Source organism: Neolamprologus brichardi, chromosome 3 (genome assembly GCF_056152115.1).
Source record: "Neolamprologus brichardi isolate AB-2024 chromosome 3, ASM5615211v1, whole genome shotgun sequence".
Taxonomy (NCBI): Eukaryota; Metazoa; Chordata; class Actinopteri; order Cichliformes; family Cichlidae; genus Neolamprologus; species Neolamprologus brichardi.
In genome coordinates this window covers 42,029,142-42,056,176 of record NC_142106.1, presented here as the reverse complement: position 1 = coordinate 42,056,176, position 27,035 = coordinate 42,029,142, and the positions used below count along the sequence as shown (strand labels likewise).

Below are 27,035 nucleotides of genomic sequence, written 5' to 3'. Positions count from 1 at the left end.
GAGACATTACCCAGCATAAATTGTGCCAGATTGGACATTAAGCAGTGATACTCCTTCCAAGTCCCATGGACAGAGTCAGCTTAATATCAGTTGGAATCCATATAACAATAGAGCAGGGAGTTGTCCAGAAAATTTGCAGTCATATATCCCGCCCCCTGCACAGTCCATCCAAAGAACACCCTCGCCTGAACCGAACAAAGTATTTCCAGTAATGAAAAAGCATCTGTAAGGGTCAGCTTCCTGTTGTGTGCTGTGTGTATAAAAGGGCAGCTTCGGACAAAAGTGAGGTCTCTGTCTCTCAGCTTGTGTGCAAGGGTAAGCACAGCGCTCTCACACCCTGCAGCACTGTGCAGCACATACACAGGTTGACCTTTCTTGTTGTTCCTATGCATAATTGTATATGAGAACACAAATAGCAGCTTCTTGTCTGAGATCAAGTTTTTTTTTTTGTAGTGAGAATATTTCTGTTGTCTTCTGCCTGCTGCACTCTATTTGACAGATTCACTATATGAAAACAGGGTGAGATGCACAAACTAAATGTTCGTGTGGTTATACTTATTTGGGGTCAATGCTACGGGTTCCACAAGGTCCATCGGTCTTTAGCCCCTATGGCAAATGTTGTGCATGCACTTTTACTCCCTCAATCACTGTCAGGTGCATCTCACCGAAACCAGCAAGGAACAGATTGACAGAATGACATCACTTTGACACATGCACACAAAAAACAAAAGCAGTTTTTTGATTCTTGGAGCTTTTTAGTGTTTTTTTACTCGTGATTAGCTGTTGTCATTTTTAGGTCTTATAAAAAGTATGCTTTGAAGGAGATTATTTGGTGCATCATCTTTTCTGGTTTCCTTTCATTTCCTCTAACCCTCTTCTCTCTTATGTGCCTCCATGAAGTGCAGTCTGCAGAGTGCTTCCTCTCCTCTGTCCTCTTGTCTTTTTCAAGTGCTTCAAAGAAGTCACCCAGCTGCCATCCTCTCTGGCTTTCTGTGTCTTTCTCTTCCAACTAACCACCTGCTATTTCCAGATTCTGCTTGTAGTGAGGCAGTTGATCTTTTGCCTCACTTTATTTCCATCCATTGGCCATCTTCAGTGTACCATGTCTGGTTTGGAAATAAAACTAAAGTTTGTAGTTTTCTATGTCATTCATAGACGTATCCCCTGGTTTACATAGCTGTGAATAATATCCTTGGTTTCAATTTGATTCTGGTTCTCAGATTTATTGAACTGGGATGGGAACAAATCTCTTAAGAGACCTTACAGTCATGGTAAAAACAAAATGCACCCTTTTTCAATTCTAAGGTTTTGTGTATCAGGACTTAATAAAAATAATCTGGTCCTGAGCATGGCTTAAAATTAAGTAAATACAACATCAGATAGCACACCGCATTGTGTTATTTATTCAACACAAACTAAGCCTATATCGTCAAAGTATTTACTTTATAGTAAGTGAGCAGTTGGGGGTGTTTTTGCAACCTGACAAGTCTCCCTCTGGTTGCCAGTGGAAAGTTTGCAGGCTTTAACACTGACTTCACTGCTAAGATTCATAGGCTTTAAGTGCCCAAACTATAAGTTTGTTTTTTCTGTGGTAGCTCCATCTGACTTAAGTATATCTTGGTGCTAATTAATGTAGCATGTTTTGTTCAAATATTTTTCATGTTACATCCACTTGCAAATAAATTCTCCAGAATCTTGTAACACACCCAATCAGCCATCAAATATGAATAGTCCTATTATTCAACCAGCTCTGTAGTATTTCTTGTTCTGGCGCTCCCTTTTTTCTCTCCCTTTGTTCTTCCTCTTAAGATGACAGCTAGATAACAGGGCTGTTCTTCCCCCTCATCCTCTTGTACTCTTCAAGTGTCTGTCTCCTTTAATTGCCCCCATGACCGCATGGCTTTAACACAAATGTCTGTGAGGCAACTGGGTCACACAGCGGCTGGTTTGTTGGATGCCCGTGTTTCAGACCATATGATCAATGTCCTATTTGTCCCAGTCTCAAAGTACATCAGTGAAGTATTCATCATTAACGCTCACACAGACGTACTGACAGAGGACAGAGTGGGTGCTGTCACTGTATAAGTGAAACAAGGATGTCAGAGGGAAATTCCACAGACTCTTCCTTTATGTTTATGTACATTTATCAGAGTTCATTTCAGGTTCTTGCTCATAGCTGTAATGCCTCCTCTCTATATTAATTTGATAAGAGTTCAAACAAAACATACTTTCGAGTTAAATGAAAATTATTGCTTACTTAATATAATTTTGAAGGAAACAAATTAATAGAGGTAACTGTGTGATAACTATGTTACTGTTATTTGTATGTAACTGTTAAACGAATGAAATTACTTATTCAAAGCTTATTATTTATTAAAAGTAGTGGCTGTGGCTCAGGAGGTCGAGCAGGTAATCTACCAATCACTGCTGCTCAGTCTGCATGCCAAAGTATCCTTCGGCAAGATATTGAACCACACGTTGCTCTTGATGCATTTGCTGGAGTGTGAATGTTAGAAATAGAAATAGAAAAGAAATAGAAAAAATAGGGGGGGAAAGTGCTTGTCTGAATGAGATGTGTTTTATAAAGCAGCGGTCCCCAACCTTTTTAGCGCCACGGACCGGTTTATGCCCGACAATATTTTCATGGACCAGCCTTTAAGGTGTCGCGGATAAATACAACAAAATAAAACTAGTACCAGTACCGAAAAAAAGAAAATCTATTCATAACACACGTGAAAAGACCCAGGAAAACCGAGTAAACGATAAAAACGACAACAAAATAACGCTGGAAACCGATAAAAACCCTGAAAACTATACATTTCACACCTGAGCCTCAACTCTCGCGGCCCGGTACCAAATGACTCACCGGTACCAGTCCGAGGCCCGGGGGTTGGGGACCGCTGGTATAAAGAGCTTTGAGTGCTTATGTAGTGTAGAAAAGTGCCATGTAAGAACCAGGCCATTTAACTTCTTTAACTGCTTATAACTGTAAGTAGTGGGGAGTTACCAACATACAAAGTATTCACAAAGAAATAAAAAGCAGAAGGCACAACTTTAAAGATAAAAGCAGTTCAAAGTAGATTGGTACATTGTGCTCATAATATGAAGGAGATGGTCAGCACCAACACTCAGATAGCCTGTGGTGTTTAAATGGTGTTTAGTCGGTACCGAAGTGTTACTCCCGCCAGTCACCATGCGGACAAGTTCTTTGTTTACAGATGGCTTATTCCAAGCTCACCAACAGGATCACTCAGCATTGTCATCGTGAGAACTATTAAAATAAAGCAATTATATTTAGAAACATCAGTTTCTTAAACATAAAACGATAATTCTCTTTTAGCTTGTCTCATATATCCAGTGAAAATGAAATGATTGAAACCATTATGTGTGACAGGGTTTCCAAAAAACACTGATGGCAAGATAAATCCAGCAAATATAAGTGTACATGTTTTACATGGAAACTCAAATTAACAGAGACACATTGAACGCACCTCATTGACTGCTGTAGCCAAACAGGAAAGCATGTTCATCTTGGAAGCTGCACTTCATACCTCACAATAAGCGGCTCATTCAAAATCACAAAAGTGTTTCCAACAAATATAAAACAAAGAACGTGAAATTAAATCACTGTCAGTTACACTAAATGGCCCAAAATGTGCCAAGATGGTTAAACCTCCAAAAACAACCTAAACCATTCATACATGACATGCTTTCATAATGTTTATGCCAAATTCTGATCCTACTACCCGAATGTCACAGCAGAATCGAGACTCATCAACCCAAACAATGTTTTTTCAATCTTCTGTTGTCCAGGTTTTAATGAGCCCGTGTGAGCTGTAGCCTCAGTTTCTTTAGCTAACAGGTGCTGATGTAGCCTTCTGCTGCTGTAGCTTCTGCTTCATTCCTATTGTGGGTTCAGAGATGCTCTTTTGCATACCTAGCTGTAGCACATAGCTTTGAGTTATCGTTTTCTTCCTATCAGTCCAAAGCAATCTGGCCATTCACTCAATTAGTTGACATTTTCTCTCTTTTGGACCATTTCAGACCGTTCTCTCTGGACTGTAGAGATGGTTTATGTTGGAAAATCCCTGTAGATCAGCACTTTCTGAAATACTCAGCCTAGCCTAGCTGACACCAACAACCGTACCACATTTAAAGTTATTTAAATCTTCTTTCTTCCCCATTCTGATGCTTGGCTGAAAAAAGCAGACATAACAGCTATTAACCACAGTAGAACACACAAGCATCAGGTAATTATCTGGTAAATGATTAAGTTTAAAAAAAACTCTCAACTTGACTCCAGAGATGATATCTCTGTGTTGGTTATTTTGCTGCAGTCATTGTTTTTGAAGCAAAGAATTGTCTATGTTTGGGAATATGGGATAATAATTTGATAAATGTACTTTAAGTGATATAACCATATCTAACAGATGACTAAGACTTCTAAAATTATAGACCACATCTACAAAATTAAGATCCAGGTTATAAAATTTGTGTCCTGTTCTTTAGTGGTGGGGAAGTTAAATGGCATGTTTTGCATAAAATTTAAAATGTTGCATATAAATGTTCATATATATGTTGTGATTGCATTAAAGGAATTTAAATGGCTAAATATACAGGACATAATTCCAAACTATTGATGTGCATAGTAGCATACTTTAAAAAAACCCATTTCCATGAGCTCTCTGGAATTAGAAAATAACTGTCAGAAACTTTCATTGCATTACAGGCCACAGTGTCCATCATGCTGATCCATATCTCTATGAAGGGGTAAAAACAGGGCTCCATGGAAGAGCTCAGCTTTCTCTTCTAATTGAGCATTAGTGTCATTAATTTGAACTCACAAGCTAATGTTGCACTGGTCAGTGGTCATGACAATGATGTGCTCTTCCTAATGCACAGAGTAAAAGGACGTTTTACTGGACGTGGAGTGGAGATTTAGAAGAAGCGCACACATAGAGTCAGCAGGTTAGTAATCTCATACATGACCAAGATGAAAAGCAAAAGGAAATAGTTGCATTAGTGCATTAGTAAAGATACACCAATGTGTTTGGTGTTGCAGGTGGCCAAATCACTTGGACAGATTTCTCCCTGTCTTGGCATCTTGCAAAAAACTGTTGGTCAAACTCAAAATGATTTCTCCTCCCGCCCTTTTCTGAAAACAGTCTTGTGGGAAATTACAGCAAAATCTGAATTAATTTAATTTTCAACTGATGAATTATTCGACTCTTTTTGCTTGTGTATATATATATGTGTGTCTGTGTGTTTGTGTGATCATTTTAAAAGAAATTACATACCTCTAAGATGTCATCGGATGCAACTTAGTTTCATCTATTTGGTATTTAATCACATGAGTCAGGAGGATATGGTATCAGAGAGGAACACTAATGTAAAAGGAAGCCATCTTGCACTTGACTGCGTTTGATAAGTCAGCATCAGATTCATCAGCTAATGTGCAACTTATCTTAAAGAAACCGAGTTTCTGCTATTTGTGCAATCTTATTTAACAAATGCATAGAGACTACAAGACTGAGAGGGATACAGCTGCTGTGGGATGCTGCTCAGTATAAAGTAGAGACACATTTAATGTTTGTTTATTACTTTACCAGGGAAAATAAGTGGCTGTTTGTCTGTCTGGTATTTGGTGCAAGGAGCAAGTGTGCAATGGGCTTAAAGCACCTTTTTCAGTCACATCAGCTTTCTGTAGCTGCTGGGAACAGGTTAGTGAGTATATACCCAAAGTTTTAATACCATAATAATGAGTTGAGAAAGAATTATACTTGTTGATGTGCAAAAGCATCTGATCAAAGAGCAACTTGCTATGGGACAGTTGGCCAAATAGAAGTGGAGGTTTAGGTATACTTTTGACCCTGTGTGGATTAGTTGTGTGCCCATTAAAGATGTCTGCTGTGTAATCATTCCACCCTGGAGAAAAGAACAGTTCAAAGAAGTGATTAAAAGCCCAAAGTTACCATTAAAGTGATGTCCATGATGAGTGGATATAACTGAGCCTTTATTAAACTTAGATTCGGAGTGTTTTTGTATATTTTTGTAAGAGAATCTACAGTTATTATCATTTAAAAACACAGAAATGATCTGTGCTAATGTAAAAACACATGACGGGCTCTTTGGAGGAGAAACCACACCCTAACTAGATACGCATTTCTCATACTAAGGCAGGTTGTAAGCCTTAATGAAAATGTGAGTATGGATGCTGTTTTATTGTGTTTCTTAAATAGAGCTTCATAATTCTTTCTTTAAGTGCCACATTTTGAAACGTGATGTCATCCATATGTAGTATTGAGGTTTATTCAACACACAATTGTGTGTTATGCTTTTGCAAATAAATAGTTTTGTGTTAAAAATGAGCATGATCTGCAAATATATAAAGTTGCAGTGCACTGAAAAGTCAAATGAACGTTTAAATTTCCTGTTTATGAATTTTACAGCTGACACAGAAACTGTTTATTTTGACATCTTCACATCACTTACTGTAGATCATTTATTAGTCACATTTTTAGTCTTTTTGCTGGATTTAAACACTACGGTTACAGTGCAGTGCTTAGTGTAAGAGGGGAGCAATCATACATCCCTTCGTGACCACCCTGACTTTCTGACATGTGATAGAGACACACACACACTTAATGAGATTCGACTGCCACCCTGCATGCTTACCTCAGCATGCATGTCAAGGTTTATCTTCTCAGGTACACACACACACACACACAAGCAAATGCTAATGAAATTCAGGAGCACTATTAGACTTGTAGATCAGCGGGATGGGTCACTTGCTCTGACTCACAATTTAATGGCGTCTTGGTGTCTCATACCAACAGATCACAGAGAACAGAAACAGAGGGAGCGAGAAGAGATAGCGATAGGAGGATTTAACGATAACACATAATTGATTTTTTTGATCTCGCACTCTTGCAATAAACACACACACTTGGTGAACCGAGCAGAGGGAGATCTGTGTGAGGATTTAGCAGTGTAAACACATTCTTCATGAACGCTGATAATCCTGCCAAAGAGAAACAGAGAGCATCATTACTTCAGCTCATTGCCATCTCTCCAAACACGCACACAGACACATATATCAGGGTTAACTACTTTCACCTATTCTCTTCGGTCTTCAGTGTATTGCTCAGCAAAGAGCAGACACAAAGGGTGCATCTCGAATTATTTATGCCGCAGTGAAAAGGAATACACCTCATTTTCTCTTTCCTTTTTCCTTCTGGATGGACCACACAGCTAGTGTGGTCTACCATCCATCACCCACCACACCCACCCGTCTCTTCCCTAACTCATCTTGTCTTCATCTGCCTCCTCCTCCTTCCTCCTCCTGGTCTTGGTATTTCTGTATTTATACTTTCTCCCCTGTCTCTTCTGTATACACCATTCTTTCTCCGTATTTGTCTCCTTGTTCTTTTAGACTCTTTCTCTGCAGTCGCTGGGTTTTTGCTCAGTAACATTGCAGTGTTGTAAAGTGGGATGCACAGCTCGCCCCGAGTACCAGAGAATTTCCAAAACGTCTTTATCCGTTTTCAGAGCAAGAGCAACTGTCAGGACAGTGTGCTTTCCCTGACACATAAAAGGACAACTTGTAAAGCTAAAGTGTCGTTAGTGCATGTTTTGTTATCCTCTAAATCCTCCCTCTCAGCCTTCATCCCTCTCGGCTTCACACAGCAGGAATCCTACCGCAAGTGTCCATCAGCAAAAAAGTAGCAAACCTAATCTCCCCCCCTTCTCCCCCACCCTCAGAGGATGTACTTATTTCTAGATAAGGCACTTTTGCAAACTTTGGCCAAGAACCAAGAATATCTTCTGTGCTGTAGTTCCATCTGACAGATGAAAGAAGCATCGGCATATTTTAGTCTAGGAATTTCAACTTTCTTATTTTCTCCGCAGTGCTCCTCACAGGATGAGATTAAGCACTTTGCCTACTCTTCTCCATCTTCCCTTCTGTCAACCTTCTCCTCCGTCCTTCCTGATCTCCTGCTCTCCCGTCAGTCCCATTAGTCATGTCCTGATGGCTCATTAACTATTAAAGAGCAGAACGAGGGAAAGAGAGGAGAGGGGCATTCTGTAAGGCTTGCCTATAGTCATTTGGTAATGGATATCAGGGGATGAGATAAGCGAGAAAGCAGGAGATGAGGGTGGAGCAAGTCCGTGGGGTCTCTTTTCCTCGTCTGATGATGAGTGGCAAAAAAGGAAGACAAGTTAGGCCTTTTAGTATGTTGTGTCCTTTGGGATGAAGAAAACGCTCAGAAGCAGAACAGAAGCACATTTGTTTGCATAAAAAGCTTCAAAATATAACCATCTTCAGTCTTGGAGGCTTTTATTCATTCTTAATCAGACAGGCTGAAGAAGGCTTTCAGATAATCCACAAACACTGAACCCTTGTACTGATAAGTTCACCGAGGCCGTTTGCTACTGTACTTTGGATTTATCATATGTTGCTGCCATCTAGTGGCTAAAAAAATCCTTCTTTGAAAGTTGGGGAGTTGTTGAACAAGTTTATAAAAATGTTAAAAATGTCAAAATACAGGTCAAAGAGAATGTTAGTGTCAGTTTGTTCTAATTGACATTGTTTAATTAACATATGTCAAACTAATGAAAGAGGTTAAAATCTTTAGAACAATGCATTTATCACATACAGAGCCTCAGACAGACTGATACAGCTTTTTAACACTATGTATGTGCATGTGTGTTTGCAGACTCTCTGATGCTGGGGACAGAGGTCGACCTGCAGCAGGTGGAGAACACTGTGTTTGCCATAGAGACTGTGTTCAAGTCATGGCTTCAAGAACAGGGTGGAGACAGAGAGCACCTTCACCTCTTGCTACCAAGCCCCATGGATAACCTCATTCCAGGTTAAAATCTGCAGCCACACACAGGACGTGAACACACTGATGTTTTAGGAAGTCAGAAATGCATTAGAATGACAGTTTATGACTTTAACAAAGACATTTTAATGCACATAAATACAGCTACATGACAAACACAGTTTTCACATGACTCTGTGTAGTCGTGAAAAAGTACAAATTTACAGCTTCCATAGAAATTAAGAGAGTAAGTTGCAGCCAGATGCTGCTAATCAAATGCACTTTGTTACCTGATCATAAGCAAGTGTGAGCATCTCATTAGGAGCAGAGGTTTTGGCAGCAGAAGCAATTGTTTCTTCTGTGGAAAACCCTTCAAGCCATCTTCCCAGTAGTAGATATCCCAGCATCTCCAAAGTGCTCAGAAGAACTGCATAAAATCCAAGAGCTACATCTCAGACTCTACAGACCTCAGTTAGCGTGTTAAATGTTAAAGTTCATGGCAGTACAATTAGAGAAAGCCTAAAAAACTGTGGGTTGCCAGGAGAAAGCCTCTTCTTTCTAAAAAGAACATGGCAGCATGGCTTAGGTTTGTAAATCTACATCTGAACAGTGTGACTCTTGGATCAGTGTCCTTTGGACAAATGAGACTAAAGTGGAGATGTCTGGGCACCTTATAGTTACTGAGTTGACCACGAACTCCTCTGAATACAGAAGTATTCTAGAGTCCAATATGATCTACAGCAGAATAGCTGAAAAAGACAAGATTTAAAGTTTTTAAAGGCCTCAACCCGACCCGAGAGCAGTTTAGAAACAAATATCCATAAACCTCAATGAACTGAAGCAACATTATAAAGAAGAGTTGGCCATTCATCAACAAACACCCTAGACTGGTCACCAGTCTGTCACACAGAGACAAACCATTTGCACTCACTTTCACTTTTTAGAATTTCTACAGTTCTAAGTTCTACAAACTACTGAATCATGACGTGTACTTTGTTTTTAACATGACTGCATGTTTCTGTTGCATGTGCAGTGTGCGTGAAGTGCGACATGCAGGAGCGCATGATAAGCCCGGCGCTCATCCCACTGACCCCCAACCTGGGAGTGAAGACTGAGAGCATTCGGGACTTCCTGCCTGGCCCTAAGGGCTCGGCCAATCAAAGCCCAGCACCGCAGACATTGAAAGTGATCAAGTAAGCCTGGGCATCGATGCTGAGGGCCTTCGAACTATAAGCACAAATAAAAGTTTTTAGGATCAGCTCACCATCACTTTGTTAGGAGAAAGGAAGAGAAGACTTGTGTGTGCAAGATCCAATAACACGCTCTCTGTATGCACAGCTCCTTTGTTTGACTTGGGAGCATCTGAGTGCACTTTGTTCTGCTGGAGTTACTGCTCCGACGCTGTAAAAGCAACATGAGCACAAAGTTCAGTCGCTTTTGTTAGGAATTTTGTTGGCCTCGTAAATGTACAATCAGCATGATGGACGAGGAAACCAGAAGATAAAATATATTCCAGAGGACAGGAAAATGCTCATCGTAAAAGTCTGACAAATGAATAAAATCTTTCATACCAATCACAAAACAAATATGGAGAGTTTTACGAGCTTGTAGGTCAAAAATAGCCTCTGTGGACAGTGTCATACAAAAAATGAGCTACATTTGCTTCCTACAAAACAAACTCTTCATGTTATTTTAAACCTCACAGGGATTGTGGACACATGAACTGAATGTAGCGCAGTACATTTTCACTTTCTTCTCTTTCCTACCTGTCAGTAGAGGAATGTGTACGTGCCATTTTTTTTCTCACAAACTCATGCAGCGCACTGAAGATTGTCTCATGGGCCAGCACAAGGCCAGTTGCAGACACACTGGTGGTCCTGTGCTGGCCCATGTGTGGGCCACCTCTGCAAACCTGATCTGGACCACCAAAGGGCCGTCGCTCTTTGTGGTATGTGATCCATGTGTAAGTTGTGTGCAGCCACGGGCCAGTTGCAGACACACTGCTGGCCCTGTGCTGGCCCACATGTCAGCCTAATGTGTACCTTAATCAAGTCATGTAATAACAACATGTGCCGGAACATAATAGTGCAAAAGTAACATGAAAAAACCCTGTTTAGACAGTGAATGTACTGACTCTTTCATAGTGCTTTTCTACTCTCCCAGATTACTCAAAGTGCTCTATACAACATGCCACATTCACACACTTTCTCTAAACTGAGTGCTTCCTAACTGCATTCATACACATTCACACTCTTGACATGCGGACTGGAGGAGCCAGGGATCAAACCACTAACCTTTCGATCAGTAGGTGACCTGCTCTACCTCCTGAGCTACAGCCACCCACTGGCAAAGATGAGTAAACCGTCACTAGGTTTTGGATAAAGTGTACACTCACAAACCTGTCAAACCTTATTTTGAAACATTGGCTACTATAGCAGTATTGCAACATGGCATTTGGTTCTTCTAACTAAAATAGGAAATAAATAGTGTCATCATTGCCAGACATGGCCCACATCTGGATTGACATACACCCTGCCATGACACCAGTCAGTCAGAAGTGCCAGCTTGATCCCGGATCAGGGGAAGGCCTGTTTTCTATGGGCCTGGGCCACATACACCAAACCACAATCGGGCCAGATATGGCATGCCATCACATAAATAGTGTCATCATTGCCAGACCTGGCCCACATCTGGTTGACATACACCCTGCCATAACACCGGTCAGTCAGAAGTGCCAGCTTGTTGCCAAGTCTGGCCCAGACTTGTTTTCTATGAGCCTGGGCCACATAAACCAAACCACAATCAAGCCAGATATGGCATGCCATCACATAGACATTGCCATCTATGCCGGGGCTGGCCCATATCTGGATGACATACATCTTATCATGCCAGAAGTCAACCAGCAGTTCCAGCTTGATACCAAATCCGGGCCAGACCTGCCTGCTATGTGGGGTGGTAATGTTTTCATGCAGTTGAGGTAATGCTGAATTTATTTCCAACAGCTGATGTAATTTTTCCCTAAATGCGCACACACATGCTACACACACGCTAACGATAGAAAGCAGGCGCTGAGGTAGAAACTGGATTTGCATTTGTTTTACATTTTCAGGACCTACAGTAGGAAGTAATGTGCGTTTGTGTGAACGAATGGGCATTCGTTTTGCATGCCAGACGGTTGGAAAATTGTGCTGTTTATGTACTTGAGTCAGAAAATGGGTCACACTGCAAACGCACCTCAGCAGGGATGATGTCATTCTCTCTGCTCATGATGTTTTCCATATATTTGCATACTTACAGTTTTCTGCTGGAGCTAGTTTCAGAAATGAAAAGGATTTCATTGTTTTTTCCATTGTGTGTGTGTGTGTGTGTGTGTGTGTGTGTGTGTGTGTGTGTGTGTGTGTGTGTGTCTTTCAGAGTTCTGCGCGCAGACGGAGTGTGTGAGAGTGTGTTGTACGGCCTTCCGCTGGTGATCCGCCCAACCACCTGCTGGCAGCTGGACTGGGATGAAATGGAGAACAACCAGAACTTGTTCCATGCCCTCTGCCACACACTCAGGGTGTAGTTTCTGTTTTTTCATCTTGTGACAATTGTCTTTATTAAGAGAAACTGACATTTTATGACCGCATGTGATGCAGAAGTAAAACCCATTTGACCAGTCTACATGAAAGAATTTGCATAATGCAAATCTGGTTCCCGTTTTAGCGAAGGTGGGAACGTGGGAGTCATGGTAGAATAGAGCAAATATTCATGTTTGTGCTTTTGTTTGACGGTTGTGATTCTCAACTCATAGAAACCAACACCAAAAACACTGGAAAGTTGTGCGAATTCAAGTAAAAATAAAATGCAGTGGTTTGTAAATTTCATAAATCCATATTTTGTTTACAGCAGAACATAGTAAACATATCAAACAGAGAAAATGTGCCAGTTTAAGAACAGTATTAAATAATCTTGTGGTTTATGGTAGTAACACATCTCAACAAATTGGGACAGCTCCATGTTCAGTACTAAAAAGCATCTCCTATTTGTTTAACAACAGGTTTTTTACCCCTCGGCTATAAAGGGCTGATGGAGTATTGACATCAGTCTGCTGGGCGGGTGTGCAGAGGTCACATTTTCTGAAAATGCGATTTCTTGAATGTAATAACTTAAGAACGAGGTGACAGAGGACTTTCAAATTGATACCTCAGGTGGATCTACTTAAAAATCTCAGACATGTTAGAGGTCAGAGGTCAACTTTTCTGAAAATCATCTAGAATTTTTAATTGTTACCAAAGGTGCATCTAGGGTTAGAAGTGGCAGGTATTTTAACTGTCTGCGAGCTGCAGAGACCGGTTGCTTCACATTTGAGTAGTTGTGCAACGGATCACGGTTGAGCCGTAATCCGAACCGATCCCACTCCACGGTTTGGGACGCACGTGATCCGAAGATTCGAAAAAGAAAAAAAAAGTATGTTTTTGGTGGCGTGGTGGGTCTGTCAAGCGATAGTTATGGCCAGCGCTAGCGGTCCAAGTGGAGGAGCAGAGGAGTTTTCGGTATTTAAGCAGCCCTTTGCTGCCCAATCCGACCGGGCTAAAGCTATTACAAAAGCTATTGGGGTGTTTAGCTGCAGACGGGAGGCCGTACTCCCGTACAAACTATGATGAACGTGCTTGAGCCACGCTATGATATCCCATTCGCATCCACTTTAGTGGCAAGATCGTTCCAAGCATGTATGAGCAGGAAAAGATTTAAGTTGTGGCTGAACTGTCCCAGGCATCTTCTGTTGCCCTAACTACTACAAATGGGTGGAGCTCCAGGGCAACGGAAAGCTACGTGATCGTGACAGCTCATTATATCACAGCGGAGTGCGATATAATGAGCAGTATGTATTATTGTAGGGCCTACCTTACAATATAAAGCACCTTGAGGCGACTGTTGATGTGATTTGGCACTTTATAAATAAAATTGAATTGAGTGGTAGATACAAAGACTGTACTGCCCTATATTGTACCATTTTTTTTAATAATTGCGTGGAATGAGTCTAGAGTTGAATGACTTTAACAGGCAAAAATACTTCAATAAGTAAATAATTAAATGTTCAATTTTTGTCTTTTTTCTGTTTTTGCTGATCCGAAAATTGATCCGATCCGTGACTTAAAACCGTGATCCGATCTGAGCCGTGAGATTTTTGATCCGTTGCACCACTACATTCGAGAGGAATGTTGTCCCGTTCTTGTCTGATAAAGGATTCTAGCTACTCAGCAGTCCCACGTCTTCTTGTTGTATTTTCGTTTCATGTTTTCAACTGGTGAAAGGTCTGGACTGGTGGCAAGGCAGTTCAGCACCCGGACTCTTCTGCTGCGAAGCCATGCTGTTGGATTAGCTGCAGCATGTGATTTAACATTGGCTGAAAATATGACTGAAATATGCAAGACTTTTTAAATGATAACAAGCTGTCAGGTCTCTCTGCTCTTTAGTCTGAAGGATGTAGCTTTTTTTCCCAAAAGGAATTTCACAGTAAATTCATCTGACCACACAACAGTTGTCCATTTCAGCTTTAACCCAGAGAAGACGTTTCTGGATCGTGTTCACATACTGCACAACTTCTTCTCTGCATGATAGAGACAGGAAGGGAATTTGTGGACGACTCAGTGAACTTTCTGGAAGTGTCCCTAAGCCCATGTAGTCAAACAGAATCATAAAGAGCTGGTACGTCCTAATGCATAAAAGCTCAGAAATGAAACTGTGTACTTTATATTTACATGAGTCTGAGTATCTGTAAATAAGAGCCACATTGAGCCTTTTTCTGTATTTGGATTCCAACCTCAGATATAATGGCTTATATCCCTCAACTTTAATACTTCTTTGGTTCCTTATATTAATGTAACTGGTGCTAATACACTACTGAAGTTAATGTATCTGCTTCTGCTTCTGTTTTTAACACAGTGCTACCCAAGAGCCCAAAGATCACAGGCATACAATGTGGATTTTCAGCCTGGTCACTTGCACACAGAGATTTCTCCAGATTCTCCGAATCATTTGATGATATAATGTACTGTATATTATTGATGAGATGTTCAAAGACTTCCCAATTTTAATGCTGAGGCATGTTATTCTGAAAGCAATCCCGGCTTTGTAGATGCAGGTTTTTTGCAGAAAGGTGAACATTTGCCTATCTTTACATCTAAGAAACTCAGGCTCTCTAACGTGCTCTTTCTCTGTTTCTAGTTAATATAAATAGTTCCAAAATGTTCCTCCAGCTGTTTTTCAGTAACACTTTTCCAGTTTTTATGTTGCCCCATTTTTGAGATGTGTTGCTGCCATTAAATCCAAATGTTCTCTGTTGTTTTTTTTATGAAATAGTCAAATGTCCCAGTTTGAACATTTGATGTGTTTAAGATATGTTTACATTTTACACAGCATCCCAGTGTTTCTGCAGTAATAACATAGCATCAAATTGTTTGGACCGTTTGATTGTCTTTTCAGTTTAGCTTGTCAGCCTTGCAAGATTCTGCATATCCCTCCACGGTTCGAAAAGTTTTTGATTTCTCTCTTTCAGAGTCGTGACCTGTTCCTGCTGCTGCAGGTGGAGCCGGCTCAGAAGTCTGCAGCTGGAGCCTCAGGTCCATGTGTGTATTTGTGTTTATGTTTATATGTGAGAGAGCTGACTGTTTATCAAGTTCATTCGTGAGCAATCATAGGCCGCGTTTATGTGTCCAACACAGGTGTGTATTCCCACTACATCCTCCAGCCATCTCCATCTCTCTCCCTGCTGCTGAAGCCTGTGGTCTCCAGAGAGCTGCTGCTGCCGTGCTCACAGCTGGTCTCGGCTCAGGACCCTGCACATCACGCCATGCAGACTATACAGGTTAGATGACCTCTGGTTGCTCTAAACAATTTAGAGAAGTAAATAGAGACACTGAGAACCTCAAAGCAGAAGTTGATGATCCAACTTCAGTAATCTATCAGCACTGGCTACCTTTACATTAATACAAGGCAAGCTGTGAGCCAAGTTAGACAGATATCCTCACATCTGAATCTACAATGCTCTGGCATACAGAGGTGTTCATGGTCAACTCTGTGATTGCAAGCTGCCCGGGTCTTGTGCCTGCAAAGCGAGCCTAAATCATCACCCCTCCATCTCCATGGTGAAAGCTGATATGAGGGGGACACTGTGCCTCTCCACTTGCTTCTCACCTGTCCAAAGCTGTGCTGTTCTTTTTAGGTAGAAAATGCCTTCTTATGACAGCCTTTACAAATAAGCCGCACTTGTTCAGTCTTTTCTAATTGTACTATCATGAACTTTAACATTTATCATGCTAACACAGGCCCATAGATTCTGATGTAGCTCTAAGAGTTGCATCTTCTTCAGGTGGATTTGCTGCAACGTCCCCTCAATGGAGGATTTCGGCATCGTGTTAACACTTGAATGACCAGTTAACCTTTAAAAGACTGAACCATGAAATCATCATACAATTCTAATTGTATATACTTGGAACTAAGGACCACACCATGTGTTTATATGTCTTCTTCTTCTTCTTCTTCTTCTTTCCCCTGTTGGATCACATACCCATCAATCACTTTCTCTAGCATCCTCTTGCGTCACTCCAACCTTCTTCATGTCCTCCTTCACCACATCCATGAATCTTCTCTGAGGGTTTCCTCATTTCCTCCTGCCGGGCAGCTCCATCCACATCAGCATTGTCTCACTGTCCTCATGCCGTACACCACCCTCACCATTGCTTGCTTCTCTCCAAAATTCTAAATATTTTGTACCCTAAAAATCATGTTAAACAATCTAGTTAAAAAGTTTCCTGCTCTCTTTCATAGACATCTCCACCTTGACAGGTAGGTCTTCTGGACCAACCACCTTTCCACTCCTCATTCTCTTCATAGCTGCCCTCACTTCCTCCTTTCTAATCTGCACTTTATGACGAACTGTCTTCCTCTCTCTTACATTTCCTACACCCATCAGTTCCTCAAAATTACTTCTTCCATCTTGTCAACACACTCTCTTCACTCATTAGCACATTTCCATCTTTATCTTTATTCCACCTCGGTCTCTCTATAACCAACAAAGTCCCTCTTTTTTCCTTCTTTTAGCATCTAGTCTCCTAAACAACTCACTGTAAGCATTTTCCTTTTCCTTTGCCACCTTTCTCTTTGCCGTATACTCCCACTATTCCTGTCTACTTTCTTCCTCTCCCTGTTCACTCGAACACTTTCCTCACATTATCACTTGCGCCCTGATATTATGACCTTTACTTAAACTGCACACTCATCATCGCGAAGGAGAAGCACGCAAAGTTTCGATGACGTCTCAGGATGAAGCTTCTGTGAATGTGATGATGACAGTATTAGGCGTCATGTGTATTTTTGACAGGACATTACTACAATTCTGTTTTGGAACGCAGTGCCTCGTCATTTACTGTGACTCACTTTTTTATTCTGAGTACTCGCTAAAGGTCGAAACAGGTCGCAGTTGAAATATTCAAATGATACTCGTGTGCCTTCTGTCTCTGTCAGAGCTGTCTCACTCAGCTGGATGAGGAGTTTGTTTTAAACCCTCTCTGCCTGAGCAGTAACCTCTACCAGCACCTCAGGAGCCGAGGCCTGCTCTCCCAGCCACGATACCCATACAGGTCAGCAACACGGGAGGATCATGATGAGTCTGTGATGATATTTATATTTATAGAGATGATCAAAGCTCTACTTTAAAGAATGACGTGATCAGTGCCGTTAGTGAAGATGTAGCTAAGTGAAGGTGATCGTAACCACAAGCCATTTGCCAGTGATAAAGAAGCTTATTAAGAAGATTATGTTAAGGTTATAGATATATGTTATGGAGATGATATTGAGGAGCTAAGCTGTTTGTTCCCAGGATTCAGCCACCACAGGAGGGCCCTAAAAGCACAGGCAGCAGACAGCCACGGCAGGTAAACACAGCAGCTTTATGACAGTCTGAAGGTCACTCTGCGATGCTTATATATAACACGGGGGAAGTTTATGATTCAAGAGCCATTTGACCGCATTCTGATTAACCACATTAAACATCTTTCTATGGAGCGTGTGCTTTAGTAATGCCCTTCAGCCTCGTGTCCTCGTTTGATCACTAGATGGCAGCACTCGCTGCAGTCAGACACAAACAAGCCTTTTGGACAAAAACATGAAAATAAACATGAGAATGAAAAATGTGAAGTAAAGCAACATAATCCAATAAAACAACCACATTGTTGTGGTTGAGGATGAGCAGATGTCCGAGTTAAAGCAGACAGATAAAGGTGTTGTCTGAGCGTGCCATCCGGAGGCAGTTTAGATAATCGGGCATTATTGGTGCACTCGGTTGAGCTGGAACTAGTTTTAACTGCTCAGTTTGTAGCCAGGTAGTCGTAAACTAGAGGTCAGCCAGTCTCAGACACTCTGAGGGTATTGTTTTTGTAAACTGTTGTGTGATGTCAGCAGTTTTGTTTGAATGGGAGCATCTGAGAGATGTATGAAAGCTGTCAGATAATGTGAGAATACTAAGTAAAAACAATCACAGGTTTTTAAAGGAGGCCAAAAAGTGAACTTGTGGTTAATCTTTAATGGTGCTTTGTGTTTTATAATCTTATCATGTCCTGGAAAGAAACTATAAACTAAAAGTGCCAGATAAAAGTTTGCGAAATACCCATTTAAGCAGCTTCAGTGCCTAAAGTATCACAAGAATCATTTTGGATGCAGATGAAGTCAGAAGTTTAGTTAAAACCTAAAAGTAAAATTTTATTTTAGGAAGTGGTTAAGTTACCTCATTGAGTCTGAGGATTACTGCGTTTCTGATGTGAAACAACGATAGTGCAGTGAATCATTCTTCAGTTTTATTTTAGAGTTTTCAAAGTGAGTCATAAACTCTGATTAAACGAGCGCACAGTCTGTGCTGTGGTGCTTTCTGATACTCTAATGTTTTCAAAGATAGCACTTTTGAGATGAAGTGGTTTTATATCACAAGGGATTCTTCTAAAAGGTTCAGACTTTCCAGAAGATCATTCGGCTCGAGGTTTGTCGAGTGTTTTGAATGTATCGCTGCTGTGGTGGCATCCTATTGGGGTTTTTAGTGTAATTCCAGACCAATATTCAGTGCTTCGGAGTATATTCCGAGTATTTTCTAGTAGAGTGTAGTATTTCCTGTGGATTTCACAGGCAGTGTATCGCTCGTGAACTTTCACCCTAATTTGTTTTTTATGTATTCCCATCAACTGAGGCCTGCTGTGTCCTGAGGGTGTATAGCTGTTGGCAGGGTGACTCATCGGGGCTGATAAGGCTGCTCACATGCAAATAGTTCACTTCAGCGGGAAAACGCAGGGAAAGTGTTTATTCGCTCTGTTCTGTGGCGAGCTCTCGCTCCAGCTGACCTCAGACTTAAAGTCCAAACATAATGTTCTTTTTTGCTGCGTTCACATGTCCTTCCTCCCAACTCCTTCACATCCTCCTCTTCCACTCTTTCATCTCCCGTTTTCTACAAGAAAGTGATCTTTGAAATTCAGAATGTGTGTGTGTGTGTGTGTGTGTGTGTGTCGCCTCCATTCAGCTACAAAACTACAGTCGCCAACTGGGAATGAACAACAAGGTCAGGGCCACCGTTGCTCCGCTACCCTCCTCCTCCGCCGCCTCCTCTTCCTCCTCGCTGGGACCTCCTCCCAGCAAGGCCTCCCGCCCAGCTCTGAACTTCCTCAGCAGCAGCAGCAGTGGCAGCAGTCGGGCCCCTACCCGGCAAGAGGGAAGCGATGATGATGATAACTCTGTGCTAATACAGTAAGAGTGCTGCAGGGTTAGTAGCAGAAAGTGAGGAAAAGTCCATTGTTGCACACTTCAAAGGGGTTCCAGTGGAATCAGCGCACCTGCAAATATATAGGCCCTCACACACACACACACATATTTGGCTAATTGGTCTCCACTGTAAAGCTGGTGAGCAATCAGGCAGCTCATAAAGGCTTTAAAGAAAGGAAGAGACAAGCTAATTTGCACGTAAATGCACACAGGAGGCAGTGCAACACGCTGTGAGCACACTTACTCTGCACTGCACTCTGGGTGGTTCTTCTGACACTTTCTTTCATCTCTATTTATTCTCACCGCTCGCTCAAACAATATTAGTTAGATCTGAATTTAACAAGCCTCCGTCGCTGCATTTGCAAGCATGTGCGTGTATGTGTGCGAGCGTGAATGTGAGAAAGGAAAGTTTCAGCTCGCTGCCATGTGCAGATTGCTGAGTTAGCAAAACGTCAAAATCACACACCGTAAACAATGAAAAAGAAAAAAGCAGGATAAAAGATGAAAAGAAGGGAAGCGGCAGGACAATGAAAGCCTTAAACAGTCACCCAAAAAAAATGGAGGGAAGTAATAAGAAGTTGCAAAAAAAAAAAGAACAAACGTGGGTGGTGTGTGGGAGATCAGAGGGAGATTAAAAGCTGATGGATGTATAAAAAGCAGTGTCTGTGCGCTACAGCACGCACGCTGGCACGCACAGCTTTAAGTCAAAAGGAAACTAGCTACAAAACTACAATTGATGCATAATAAACGAGACGTGCTGTATAAAGACTTATAGCGCGCACACATGCACATTCCATCTTCGCGTCGCCCTTAAGCTCCCGTTCGAACACAGCTTCACTGTTTCAACGAGCCAGAGACAGAGAGGCCTCACTGCTCGCCTTTACCCCCGCCGCCATCTCTCTCTGCGAGGGTTTAAAGGCAGCGTGAGGGGGAGGAGGGTGGATGGAAGAAAACTGATAAAATCTCCAGTGTGTTCTGTGAAAAAGTGAATATGACAACTTTGCATTGGAAAAAAACACTCCGTTGTGTCTGCGAGTGAGTGTGTGTGTGAGGCGATTTGAAGCTATCACATCACTGCTGGTTTGTGCACAGTTTTATATTTACACTCCGACAGTGATTCACATTCACACATTAGTTACGTTTGTCCGTCGTCACTGTTATGAATTCATTTCCCGTGAATGAGCCTTGTCACACACAGGTTTAATGAGTCTCCCGCCATTCCACCCCCTTATTGAACCTTATAACATTTGGCACATCCCAGCGGCCAGTGACTTCACGACGTTGTGATGTCACACTACTTCCTCATTCACGAATTGCGACGACAACGATGCTTTTGTCTCTGAAAAGAATTCACCCGGACTTTCAAAACTAGCCGCTAACATTTTCCCCACTTCCCCCTCTCTCTCCCGTCGCTTCTTCACTCTCGCTCTTCACTTTCTTTTTGATTCTCACGAGTGCTGGAGAGCTGAGTCAACTGGTGCGAATTTCATAAATTTGTTCAGATGCAACGACAGCAGTCCCTCTGTCCCCGGAGAGGTCAGAAGGCTAGAGCCGGAGCTCTTCTGCGTGACCTGCACACTGTTAGACACACTCCTCATTAAATGTCACAACTGTTACAGATAAATGTGATATTACCAGAAACTGACAAAAGTTCAATTGTTTTTGAAATTGCAGGAAGTTTAACAGTGTCCCGCTTGTCAGGTGACTTTTTCGATTTTTTGCTCTAAAGCAAAAGGTCTTCTCTGAAAAATGTTTTGCATTTGTTGTTGTTCTTTTTTTCCTCATCTCACAGTGTTAATTCAATCGTGTTCCCGTTCAGCTTTCTTTCATATATATGAGGTGTATATATATATATATACACACATGTATAAACCTGTATCTGATCTGTTCATCTGCTGTGGAATAATAAAATACCAGTTTGTGGGCGGATGATTGCGGTAACATTTCTGTAGCATAAGGTGCTGATAGTAGAAGAAGGGCACCTAACCACCTTTAACCTTTTACCTCCCACAGGTTTCCCTGCACATTAATAACATTATTGAGTTTCCCAAGGATGAGAGCAGAATGAAAAGGCGTATAAATATGAAACTGTTGCATATTTAATGATTGATTCTCTTTGTCATCTTCATCATTATCGCTTAAAAAAAAACTCCACCGCACAATTAAGTGCATCCAGTGTGTAACTAAAACCTTAAAAACGCTTTTCGTTTTAAGCCATGAACCTATTGAAATTAACCTTTTTAAAAGTGTAGCTCTGGATCCTAACTGGTGCTACTTTTGTTTTCTAGTGAGCATTTCTTTAATTTCTGTGGTATGTGGACAAATGAAGCAGCTGGGTTTTTTGTCTACCATCACCAGACTTCACTAGTAGGCGAGAACAGGACATTGAAAATAGTGTGCTAAGCAATAAACCAATCCTGCCTAAATCCTGCTCTCAAGTGGTCTGTTGTCAGGAGCTTTACCCATCGTTTGATTGATTGATTGATTGTTTGAATCTTTATGTTGAACATGTTGAAAATGTACAACAACACAGAATTAAAAAGAGACCAACAAACAAAGCAAAACAAAAGGAAAACGAGCAACCACAACTACAAATACTTCTTTTACCATCATTTCTTTCACCATCTTTTCTCCAACACCATATACATGGGCACACAGTGGGCACTGTTCAACATAAATCAAAACAATTTTCAGTGCTAGGCACTTTATATTGTAAGGTAAAGACCCTACAATAATACAGAGAAAACCCCAAGAATCAGCTGACCCCTTATGAGCAACATGTGGTGATAGTGGGAAGGAAAAACTCCTTTTTAACAGGAAGAAACCTCCAGCAGAACCAGGCTCAAGGAGGGGCCGCCATGACTGCCCCTCAGGTAAGGAGGTAAGGGAGAAAACTAAAACACAGAGTGTGAAAACAGGTGAAGAAGAAATATTTAGTGCATCATGGGAAGCAACTTAGGCCTATTGCAGTGTAACTAAGGGAGGACACAGTATCACCTGGTCCAGGCCTAAATATATGCTATGTGGTGATGTGGTGCTGTGAGGTTGTTAAGATGGGGCCTGATTATTCAAGACCTTGTAAAACACTTTTAGCTACAAACTAGCGTTACACGTGGTTAGTTACTGGAGTTAACTGGTTAGCATATTTATTTCAACACACACACAAGCGTCTTTAGACCTAAGCTGTTAACGCTCCACACAAAGAATGAACTTTGGTCTGCAGAGAATAATTGTTGGGTTTGGTGGTTAATTCCCACATTCTGTTATTTTCTTCAGACTAATAATCATACACGCTGACATCTCTCACAGACTGTTACTGTGAAGAGAAAAGACAGAGATTGTATAGGAACTGACAAACATTCAGCAAAGTAAAACTTCTCTATTTGTTACCGAGCACGAAGTGATATTTTGAGAAGCGATGGTGTGTGCAAGTCTCTGTGTTGCTTTTGTAAGCTTAATTTATTTATTTGTTTTTTTTAAGCGTAGGAAGCTACTTTCTGCCACTATTATTTTTAGTAGTGTCTATTTAACCTTTTTGGTAACGCTTATTGCTCAAGAACAGACTAAATCATTGTTTTTAGCAAGATAAATATAGACAAGATGGAATTCTCCAGAAGTATAGGTTAAAGTTATAAAATAAAATGTTAGCTTTTATTTGTTTTCACGTCAAAGCGGCACCATCAATAGTGTCATTAGCAATGCATCGTCACCTTGCAGAAACCATATTGGAAAACTTCATGTCCAAGTTATTCATTCTAATAACTTCTAAAAGGGTGGTGTTTTGTTTTGGTTTGGGGTTTTTTGGGGGGGTCGGATAAGAGATGCACCAAACTCTAACAATAATTAAACTGAGAATCTTGTAATTAAGCTCCTGTTTACCAACTGTTCGGATCATTCTTCGTAGCCAAAAAAAGCAAACAGATGAGGCAGTTGTACGATGCATCGGTCACTGCTGAGCAGGGGACAGTTTGTTTCCTACTTTTTCAGTTTTGATGCACAGTTTCCTGAGGTGTGGAGAGGTAACCTTTCGTTTCGCACACGTGTCTGTGCATCGAACTAAACTCGATAATTCTGAGCCGCGTAAAAAGGCTTTTGTGGTTCAGCTGTCTAAAAATGCGGTTGTATTCTTTTTTGTGCCATCTATATCTGAGTCAGGATAATATTAGTGCTTTGACTTCCTGCTTTATGCTCAATGTTCCATTTCCTTTTTTGCTGCAATCTGCAGAGCACAAAAAAAAAACATGCATCAGACTCTCTGTCTGTCCCACAGACTGTAACGCATTGTCTCTTTCCTGCGATTGTCCTGACTTGCCACAGGACTCTGATACTATACACATGGAAGAATAAGCACAGGAGTCACAGTTCATACACAGGCAGAGAATAATTATCTGTCTTACCAGCAACGCTGAGCGAGAATTGAAAGAGGAAGTTCATCTCTGTGAGGAGGAAGTGAGGAGGTGAAGTCAGAAGGTTACAGAACCTGAATTGGAAACCCGTAAGAGAAATCTTGAAAGGTCTCTACTCCTACATGTCTGAAATGCATGCACATGTGCACATGTGTGACATAAAGTCAGGAGCACAAATCTCTGAAGAGCATGCGCCCCAGTGATTATCATCATGGAAAGCACAGAAACTAGAGAACCTGAACCTGAAGTGTGGTCCACTGAAGCTCGCTGAGAAAAATCACTTCTTCACCACACCTAACCTTTGTGCAGATAATCATTGAGGTTTTGCAAATGAAGCAGCATGAATGAGAAACTGACATTTCCTTTAGGTAGCACTGAAAGAGAGCGAGAGTGAATGAACCTCTATTTCAGACACACATGACTGAATTGGTTTGCCCACGCAAAGCCAAAAATAGAGCGCTGGTGGTCGACCAAGTCAAACACGAGAGGAAACCGGACAGTTTCATGTGTGTCTCGTGTCAGAAAGCACTAACTTCTTGTCAGATGCCCACGACAGGAGTGTGTCATATGCTGCACATCGCGAAAGTTGAAACAGAATGAGGAAACGATGCTCAAAGTCGTTTTTATATTAAGAGGCGCAGCTCACAGGTGTCAAGTTTTCACAAGACCAAAAAAACCGCAGCCATGTCTGACATAAAAAATGGCATTTGCACAGATCTTAACATTTGAAGCCATAGCCTGACAATACTGTTGTTATTCATTTATTCAGTAGAGTAACTACATCATTAAGAGGCTATTGGGATTCCTGACCTGATGAATCTCCCGGATGAAGTTTCCTCTGATTACATCAAAGCTGCACTATCAATAGTGTCATTAGCTATGCATCAGTAAATCTTTTGGCTCATTATTTTCCTTTTAGAGCTTCACTTGATGCAGTTGAGTCAGTTCACAAGCTTCAGCACTAACACAGAGTAGAGACCATATGTAGACCTTTGTATATTGTGTTTTGTGCGTTTTAGCAAATTAGGTAAACTTTAAGTACTAATGCATGGAGGTGGTGAGATAATCTGTAACCACAACTGTCCACAATCACACAGTTTTATGCAATTTGCAGATAGCCAAGCAATTGACTAATAATGAAGTGGACAGATATTTCAGAAGCAATGAGCTAGGCTAGCAGCTTCAGTCTGGAAGGCCTTGTTCAGCAGCTCCTGGGCCTTTGAGAATAGATGACAAGTGGATGGGGAATGAAAACAAGAACTAACTGGTGTGTAGGGTAGGAAAGACTTTATATCATAGTTTGAAATCTAAAAAAATTAACAAGACAAGGGAAGCACCACAGTAGGGAATCCAACAAAGACTACAGACACAACAGGACCGTTTATACAAAGAAGGGTAATCAGGGAAAGAAATACGAGGGTCATGGCAAAGCATAATCAGGGACATTGCATAAAAAGTAAAAGCTTTTTTGTCTTATTTTGGTAGTTCATTGTTCACACTGTCTTGTGTTTTCTTCCCTCCCTGCTCTGATTATCTTAATATGACCCCCTGTGTGCCTTTATCGCCAGCCGTTCCCACTTCCCTCGTTACCCAGAACCCAAAAGGATCACAAGCCCCTGGAACAATCATAAATGCAACTAGAAATAAAACCCATCCACCCATTAAATAAGAATACACAATTCTAAATTAGGCACAGAACCCAGGGACTACATCAATTTGAGGTTACTATACCGAAAAGTATCCTGACTTTGTTGTGTCCTAACTGCAAACATGCTAGCTGTGCGCTAGCTAACTAGCTAAACTATGGATGGATGGATTTCTGTTTTGTTTCTCAGACATCAGGGACAGATGTTTTCCTCTCCTCAGTTTTTCTCTCATCTTTGGAAAGTTAGGATAATGTGAGTGCAGTTTCATTTCTTTTTGCTGGTTTGTGTTCTGTCGTACAGGGACAGAGAAAAACCATTACAGTGAGCTATGTATATATTATCTATTACATATTTTTATGATTCATTTGGTTGCACATTTGCGTATCATAGGGCACTGCCCTGTTGGCCAAGCACCTACTGCCCTTCAATATGAAGCCTTTTGGAAAGGAGTTTTTTTTCCTTCTCTCTTTCCACAGAAGCACGTGTTTGTGAAAAAACAAGTTTCAGTGCCTCTTGTTGTTGGGCTGGTCCTTTTCTCTTTCCGAAACTAAACTCTGACGTGACCTTTGACTAAAGAGGACGAGCAGGAGGCCTTGGTGGGAAGAAGACAGTCACGCAGTGTTGAGAATAGACAGTGAAAAGAACAGGAAGGCTGTGACTGACATGATAATAGTTAATATAGTATGTGTGAGTTTGTGTGTTTGTGTAGACATGCAGTAAGTAACACATAGACCTCAAAGCTGCAGATAAAACTGTCTGGCCAGAGATAGACTCGTGTGTCTAGAAATGGTGCAAACACACCCACACACATACAACTGGTGTCATGTCTGGTAGAGTAAAGCCTCTATATGTTTCTGCTGTTGATCATTCACAGCATCTTAACTTCGATGCTTTTGGTGTCACATAACCTGCAGCAGAGTGCTCACTCTTGAACTTGTCATTTTTCTCCATTTTTCAGTGAGAAAGACAGAAGTTGATCTGAAACTGTGAAGTGAAGTCTGATAAAGCCTTTCAGTATGAGGCTACCACACACACACATACAAGACACAACAATGTACACAACAAGGGACAAATGGTGGAATCCATGCAGATGCAAATAACACCCTGATACACATCAGTATCAAGTTGTTCATACGTGTTCGTGCACCTTGCCCGTTGCAGATGTGTGAAAGGTCAAACAGATGAAGAGCAAAGTGTGAAGAACAAAAATGAAGAGGAGGTGAGAGATGAGCGGGGTGCTTTCTGTAACGTCGAAATAAGATCTGAATCTTAGCTGGTGATAACGGATAAATCCATCAGTTTGTTGTTGAGCATATGTTGGCGGGATACATGCAGATTTAGTTGTGATAGCCTAGCCCTCTTCTGCATACCTGTTA

At 41.3% G+C, this 27,035-nt stretch overlaps 1 protein-coding gene across 1 annotated transcript in view; it reads left to right on the top strand.

Annotated features, from left to right (window-relative positions):
* m1ap (meiosis 1 associated protein) overlaps positions 1-21,819 on the top strand; it is a 57,732-nt gene extending 35,913 nt beyond the window's left edge. The window contains exons 5-12 of the mRNA XM_087837671.1: positions 8,718-8,873; positions 9,859-10,018; positions 12,240-12,381; positions 15,364-15,433; positions 15,530-15,672; positions 17,331-17,446; positions 17,686-17,740; positions 19,369-21,819. Of these exons, the coding sequence (XP_087693797.1) occupies positions 8,718-8,873; positions 9,859-10,018; positions 12,240-12,381; positions 15,364-15,433; positions 15,530-15,672; positions 17,331-17,446; positions 17,686-17,740; positions 19,369-19,596 (1,070 nt within the window). The 3' untranslated portion in view covers positions 19,597-21,819. The remainder of the gene's footprint in view (positions 1-8,717; positions 8,874-9,858; positions 10,019-12,239; positions 12,382-15,363; positions 15,434-15,529; positions 15,673-17,330; positions 17,447-17,685; positions 17,741-19,368) is intronic.
* The last annotated feature ends 5,216 nt before the right edge of the window (positions 21,820-27,035 follow it).